The following is an 8,354-nucleotide window of genomic DNA, read 5'->3' as shown; positions in this document are numbered from 1 at the left end:
GTTTGAAAACAAAAGGTTGAGTGCGTCTGTATGAAACTTAGAAGCATGGTAATGTTATATACAGCGCTAATATTTTGTTCAGAATATATTCTTTTCCTACACCGCTAAAAAGGATTATTACATGCATGTAGCCTTCCAACCATGAATCCGCGTTACTAAATAGACTCGCCGATTATTAAATTACTGGATATGCCCGAAATAGTCAGGCTCCTTTTCACGTGACTGTAAAGTTGACTTACATGTTTATGTATTAATATTATTGTTGAAATACTACCATATCTGACGTATTAGTTTCGTTCTAGACAATAATAAGACATTACTGGATAAGAAGCAGGTGAGAGTCACATATCAGGACAAGACAGATAAGTTTTCTAGTAAATGACCCGATAATTTTGCAGCGTGATTACCCATTATAATCTAACTTGGTCTAATCACAAGGTCGACCGTGTGACATTTTTCGTTAAATTGGTAGTCACCTCACAAGGATCTCATTCGCTTTTGGGAAATCAAGAAGCTTTCACCATGGAATTTTTGTTAGCAGCGCTTTTCTGTACTTCCATTGCTGGATTGTCCGCGACGAAACCCACCGTCAACTGTTCCAGCACTTTTCCTTCCACGAAATTATCGCCAAATTATAATGAAACTATTGCCCATGCAATCCATTCTATGACCGTGGAAGGACTCAAACTCTTCAACCCCAAAGCTACTGAGATAAATTTTGTACCAACAGTGAACCAAGATGTTTTCTCGGACCAACCCGTTTTTGAACATGCACCAAAGGATGGTTTCGGAAATGACTTCCAGACCCGTACCATGAACGTTGTCGACAAAATCCTCAGCACTCTTGGAAATTCCAAAGACGGCCTAGGCCCTCACTGGTCGGCCATCGAGCGCGTGGCTCATGTGTTCCACATGCAGGATCTGTGGGAAAGGATCAAAGAGACCGAATGGCCCAAAGTCCTGCAAACTCCACCATCTGATGAAGTCTGCACATGCCTGTCCTCAGTGGATTTCAATGGAATTAAGGTAAATCTTATCGATGGCAATATATTCTGCAGGGGGTGGGGGTGGGGGGCAGAAACGCATGACAGAAAAGCATTTCGCAATTGATTATATGATATTAGCGCGATTTCTTTAAAGTAATCGTTTGCTGACAATTTATGGACATACATGTAAGGTTTAACAATATTTTTCTTCAAAACTATTTGTTCGTATTACTATATGTTTCCAGTCTTTATTCATCAACGAACATCGCAGAAAACGAAATCTTGTCAGAACCATTATTTTGATTATGTTGTTGTTAATCTTTCTTGCGATTTACCTGTTGTTTAATCTGAACCATGTGCAACAATTTATACTCTCCTGCTTTCTGCTTCTTTGCTCTCAGGGAATATGAGCAGTACCGTTATAAATAAAAATATGTAAGCATACTTTTGCCCAATGCATCGCCACACAATCTTGTTTTCAAAGAGGCGAATAACTTACGACTCTAATTGTTTTACATCGTTTAAAGCAAAACATTTATTAATTTATTTACAACAGTGAAGACTTTTATGATACGTCAATGATTAAGACCTGCAAGTTATATATATATATATATATATATATATATATATATATATATATATATATATATATATATATATATATGTGTGTGTGTGTGTGTGTGTGTGTGTGTGTCACTGATGGTTGGGCGTGTGTAAAATGTCTATTATATACTGGACATATTTAGCGGGTAATACTACGCTTGTTTGTTTTTCCTTTCATTGCATTTCATATGCTTTGATGTACAGATTTCCCTTCAAATATCTCACAGGATGCAGTTGGATGGGTGGCTAACCACTACAAGATTGGTACTCCGATCACACTCCTGAACCGTCCCATTCCCAAGCTAACTGATGCTACAGCGTGGACTGTCTGGAAAAACCGTCTGCTTCACTACTACACACCAGAAGCCATGCGCGATGCTGCCACCTACCTCTACTGTGTTTCGAAATTCTGGTAGACTTACTCGCCCGTAACATATATTATGTTGTTTTTTGTTTTCTTTGGTTTGGTTTTCTGTTTATTTCTTAAAATAAATAAATCTCATTTTAAACATTTTATTTACGACTAAAACAGATCAAACTCCTGTTCAGTGGGTATCAAAGCGTTGGTGTATGTGTGTCTAACTAAGGAGAAGCAGGAAGAGGAGACAAAATAACTCGATGTCCAAATAAAGCTGATATTGCTCACTTGGATTAACCCAACATTCAAAGGCAGTTTAATTGTTTAAAAGGTTAAAATCTCACTGATCAACTTCAGTAGATAAATGGGGACAAATCATGTATGATATTAACTCTCCCTGAAGTTGTGGTGAAATTAAAAATTTCTTTACACAACTTTGCATCGGAGATGAAATAAAAGCTAGAAATACCTTAAAATCACATTCACTTGTATGTGTCAGGTATGCATGTACTCCTTCAAAGTTTGATCATAATAAGCTTGCTCTTCCAGAAGAGGAAGAAATCTAAAGCAAGTTTTAAAACTAGTTGTTGCTAAAATCTTAGGATATCTGGAGACCAATAATAATAATAATAATAATAATAATAATAATGATAATAATAGTAATAATAATAATAATAAGAAGAAGAGAAGGAGGAGGAGGAGGAAGAAGAAGAAGAACAAAAGAAATAAAATGACACAAGAAACTTTTCCCAGCCATGTTCGATCAAATTTGGTAGAGTTCAGAAGATTAAACAAATATGGGTTATATGGTTTATATGGATGGAAGGGAGATAACTCATATTTGTTTATTCTTCAGAATACAACAGAACAGCTATTTCAGGTCTGGAAAACAAATAGATAATCCATTACGGCTTCCAACTAATCTTTAGTCTCAAGTTATAATTTCATCTTTTATTTACTATTTATTTCATTGTATGACATGCGGATATTAAACTGCAGTTCGTTTACTCATCCATTCATCAGGTCGCGCGCTGAACATAAATGCTGCAAGTTTGTATCAGTTCACTCTTAAGGTTTACATTAGGACTTTACAACTAGATGATTACATCTTGAGGTATCCATTAGGATTTTACAACTAGATGGTTACATCTTGAGGTATCCATTATGACTGTACAACTTGATGATTACATCTTGAGGTATCCATTAGGACTTTACAGCTAGATGATTACATCTTGAGGTATCATTTAGGATTTTACAGCTAGATGATTACATCTTGAGGTATCATTTAGGTCTTTACAGCTAGATGATTACATCTTGAGGTATCCATTAGGACTTTACAGCTAGATGATTACATCTTGAGGTATCCATTAGGACTTTACAGCTAGATGATTACATCTTGAGGTATCATTTAGGTCTTTACAGCTAGATGATTACATTTTGAGGTATCCATTAGGACTTTACAGCTAGATGATTACATCTTGAGGTGTCCATTAGGTCTTTACAGCTAGATGATTAAATCTTGATGTATCATTAAGGTCTTTACAGCTAGATGATTACATCTTGAGGTATCCATTAGGACTTTACAGCTAGATGATTACATCTTGAGGTATCATTTAGGACTTTACAGCTAGATGATTACATCTTGAGGTATCATTTAGGTCTTTACAGCTAGATGATTACATCTTGAGGTATCCATTAGGACTTTACAGCTAGATGATTACATCTTGAGGTATCATTTAGGTCTTTACAGCTAGATGATTACATCTTGAGGTATCCATTAGGACTTTACAGCTAGATGATTACATCTTGAGGTGTCCATTAGGTCTTTACAGCTAGATGATTACATCTTGATGTATCATTTAGGTCTTTACAGCTAGATGATTACATCTTGAGGTATCCATTAGGTCTTTACATCTAGATGATTACATCTTGAGATCCAAGAATTTTAATTGATGTTTACAAGACAAACTGTCATTTATGGGACAGTGATCATATCCGCTAAAAATAACAAACACATACTTAATCATTCAATCATTCCCAACTATGTAAACTGTTCATAAAAGGAATATGAGTTGTTTAGTATTTGTAAATATTGAAATAAATAGCCCATGTGTGGCAAAACAGAGACATGACATATTCTCTCTCTCTCTCTCTCTATCTATCTATCTATCTATCTATCTATCTATCTATCTATATATATATATATATATATATATATATATATATATATATATATATATATATCCTTTATTCTTTATTGAACGTTTCCGCTTAAAGTGTTGACTACTAAATTAATGTGTGTAAATGTTAAACAAATTTTCAAAACATAAACCCAAACGGTAGGTGTCAGGTTGACATTTTCTACAAATGAAACGTTAACCCTTTATATTTAAAAAGAAAATAGAATAAGAATATAGCTTGATGATTCATTTTTCTGGCCAGACCAGGAAATGAGTGTGAAACCATATTTTCGAAGTTTTGTAGATATGCCATGCAGTGAGTTTGTAATTTGTATCGATAATATGACTCGTCAGATCGATCGGTGCCATGATAATGTTCCTTGATACAATAGAACATTACAGACTTTTCTTTGCATATATTTTTAATATAAATGTATCAATAAAGGTGTCACATGAAACTTTTTTCAAGGTAGCATTTTTACACGTACCATTTTAGTACAAGTGAACTTCCATAAACACGTTCGTGTACATGTAAAAGGGAGAAAACCCTCTGTGACAGTTGTTTATGTTCCTTGATTATTCTGCCCCTTAGTCTTTCATGCTCGTAGGATTTTATGTCGCTAATAAGCTGTTTCCCAGAGTACAACGAAACGTTATAAGCACTCATTTCAGGAAATGCCAAAAATTCGGGAACATAGGCCTCCTGAAAGAATTGAAAAATAGATTGTAAACAATAATAAGACTGGCACTTTTGAAAAGTACCACGTAAAGTGAATCTGCACGAAACAGTGTTATTTCCCATCCATAAAATCAAGCCAAATTAATGCTATGTATAATGTTTACACTTTTAATTTAAAGCATTTGTAAGACTTAGATTAAAGAATAAAACAAAAGATTATTATGTAGACTGACGTGTCTCGTCTGCTTTGCTCGTAAATACTCCATAAACTTAGCATAACCTATTTAGTAAGAAAAGTAGGTCGTCACAAGCATGATTTACATTTTATGATTGCTAACTTTGCTGACACTGTTCAATGACCATTCGTGCATTAGTGTCTACGAACCAGTAGTGCATATAAATGCAAAAACAAAATCAAAGAAAACAAAGGAGAAAATATTCAATGAATCATGAGAATACGCATGTCTCTTCTACCTACACGTATCTTATGTCTGGGATCATAAACACACCCATCCAATCTGATGACTGTGGACAAAAGAGTCTAAACTCAGGATGACATACTTTCACCAATAAGTAGTAGTAGTTCCCGTCAATGACAACAGAATATCTCGCGATAACTCATACGTCACTAGAAATTTTGCGCAAGTGGTACAATACAATCTGTTCTATCTACTCATCTGAGTTTCTGGTAGTTCCTCTACCCCCCCCCCCCCCCTTCCAGTCAAACCAATATGTCAGTTGTATCTGTGCAGAGGTTACTGGCAGAGTGCATGTCTGAATTTTGAAGAATTTCCATGGAGTAGATAATATGAATTATTCATAACTATTATGATTTCATCTTCAGATTACATTTTTATTTTAAAAACCGCTGTTTACATCATTCATTTGATCCTTCACCCTCAAACCTTAACCTTGCTGGAAGGAGACATAATAACATCGAAAAAAGGTAGAATATTTCTAGTTGCATTGCTCTTCATACGCTGTACACAATTCTCCTGTCCAGAAGATCATGCTCTTGAACAAACTCAGCTCTGAATGTCCAATTTTGTCTGAGATAGTTTCCATTATGCGTGCCAAAAACACCATTATTATGTATGGAGATGAGAAAAACAGTCCAATAAAGATGAACTCTTATTACGTCAAGAAGTCAAAAGAGCCCCAAAATACCCGCATCTAACAAATAAAAGGAATATATCAGATCTCTGCGAAGGGCCATTACAAACTTTCTTATCATATTGTTACAAGCCAGGGGTCTTTACTTGACCGAGCGGTGTCACACCCAGGCACGATTCCCGCTAGAAGTCATAAGTTTACCCCAATCTTACAAACACTTCCATACAACGTCAGTTGCAAATTAGAAAGATCGACGTGTCCGTTTTACATACAAATTTTACTCTAATCACTGCAAGACCACTGATAAAACAACCTGCCAAATATATATCAACCGCACATCTGAATGGTTTCTTTTCATTAGATTTCCTTGCCGCCAGCAGTTTTCGCCGTAGAAACTATGCACCTCTCCCCTAACACAGGGAACTATTTTAACTCCGCCACCTTAGGCCAGTAAATGTATGGTTTCCATGCACATTTCGCCAGTATAACTGCACTACATTTGCCACCATGGCGACATAAACGGTATCTGCCGAGTCCCTTATTATTGATTCCATGGTGTAATTTACCGGCTTCCTACTGTAAATACTGCCACTGCAGTCACATCACCAATGCTGTACACCATTAGATTTTAGTAGGGACTTTGTTCTTCAGGGACACTCATTCGGTTTGAACCTGAATTCACTACTAGTGAACCATGGTATCATGGAATCTCACTAACACTTTACTCCGTGACGTTTGCTCCTAGTAACTGGCCAATTGTTTCGGGCAAAGGAATATGTCTTTTGCACCGAATTTCAATAATCAGACAAGTAATCACAAAAATCTAAGAATTCCTTAAAACGGGGCGCTATAACCAAATACGCATACTCCAACTTTATTACAATATATTTTACAAAGCATAAACAACTTCAGAGAAACAAGTTAAAACCATATTTGAAACACGTTTTGTTGCAGATGGCTATTCTTTAGTTCTGGAAAACAGTTTCAGTACCAGCTGGTAGGGCTGCAGAAATTCTGCGGTATTGCCCATAAATCTAACATGTAGTTCACATTCGCAAACGATTCGGTCGCAACATCTGATAATAGGCACTGCATTTCTGAAGAAGAAAAAAAATCTTTCTGCGCAAAACCTTTAGAATAAACCATTCATAAACGTAGAAGTCGCTGCCGATAATGTATGTCTTTCACTGTGCGTCAAAGCCGGACACCAATTAACCATATATATATATATATATATATATATATATATATATATATATATATATATATATATATATATATATATATATATATATATGTGTGTGTGTGTGTGTGTGTGTGTGTGTGTGTGTGTGTGTGTGTGTGTATATATATGTATATATCTTGTTGTTAATTCTTCCTAGTGATTCTAACATGTAGGAGGCCACGCTCTGCATAGCTAATTATTGTATCTGTAAAACAATATAAAAAAACGTCTTCCTGAGCGCCACCGTTAACAGAGGTAAAGAGATGTCCGAATCTCTGAGAAAGAGTGCAGTTAAATAATGTTGTTCAGTATTATCCAAAGTCATCTATTGGGTTTAGGAGACAAACTGTCCAGCCTGCAATCTGCGGATTGAGAACTTGCGAGACATGCATATCTGTCACTGTGTCCGGCGGCAGCATCGTTAACGTTAAGCCGTGCCATTACATTTTTGTTTAAACGTATTGGCATGTCATATACATACAGCGTTGGTACGTAATAAACCATTCTTAATGAGATCTCATGAATATTAATATATCACGAAAACGAGGCTAAGCTAGGCAGATCCAGAAAAAATATGGCGTGTACATCGAGTAACGATCCAAGCTGTTTGCCAGATATTTCGTTTGCATTCGTTGAGAATTTCATCACGGGTGTCTCCAAATAAACAAAAATCAACTATGAATTAATTGCAATAGTTAGTTCTCAAAAAAATCAAACTATATTTTATCAGCACAGGCCATTAAAATTATATCACTGTAGTAAACAAACAAAGCCAAAATATGCAAGAAAAAAAAGGAAAAGGGAGGAAAAATCATATATATATATATATATATATATATATATATATATATATATATATATATATGCTTCCTTTTGTAGGATTTCTCTGACATTAACTTACTACAATGATATAATTTCAATGGCCTGTGATATAAGTGTGCACTTTTCCTTACGTTTACACATATCAATAGGTTTTATCAACAGTTTCATTAATTTGTATCCATTCACGTTATTTCTCTCTCTATCTCTCTCTCTCTCAATTTTATTCAACTTGTCCTCTCGTCGTTTTCATTTTACTGGTGCTATATCTCTTCTCTATTTTGGTCATTTTCATTCTACTGTTTCTATTTATTTTTTCAACTAGATAATAATATTCACTTTTTCTGTAATTACTACTCGTATATCAATTCATAATCGCTGAGATGAATGC

General features: G+C 35.2%; 1 protein-coding gene across 1 annotated transcript; it reads left to right on the top strand.

Moving 5' to 3' along the window:
• The first annotated feature begins 200 nt into the window (after nt 1-200).
• LOC149799619 (uncharacterized) lies at nt 201-2,423 on the top strand. Its single transcript, XM_089958959.1, has 2 exons — nt 201-1,026; nt 1,817-2,423. Exons 1-2 carry the CDS (start codon nt 523-525, stop codon nt 2,003-2,005), a joined length of 693 nt encoding a protein of 230 aa, XP_089815085.1. The 5' UTR covers nt 201-522; the 3' UTR covers nt 2,006-2,423.
• The last annotated feature ends 5,931 nt before the right edge of the window (nt 2,424-8,354 follow it).

Source organism: Sinohyriopsis cumingii, chromosome 5, assembly GCF_028554795.1.
Source record: "Sinohyriopsis cumingii isolate HCF-2022 chromosome 5, ASM2855479v2, whole genome shotgun sequence".
NCBI lineage: Eukaryota > Metazoa > Mollusca > Bivalvia > Unionida > Unionidae > Sinohyriopsis > Sinohyriopsis cumingii.
The sequence above is the reverse complement of the archived record's forward strand: the minus strand, read 5'-3'. Positions and strand labels throughout refer to the sequence as shown.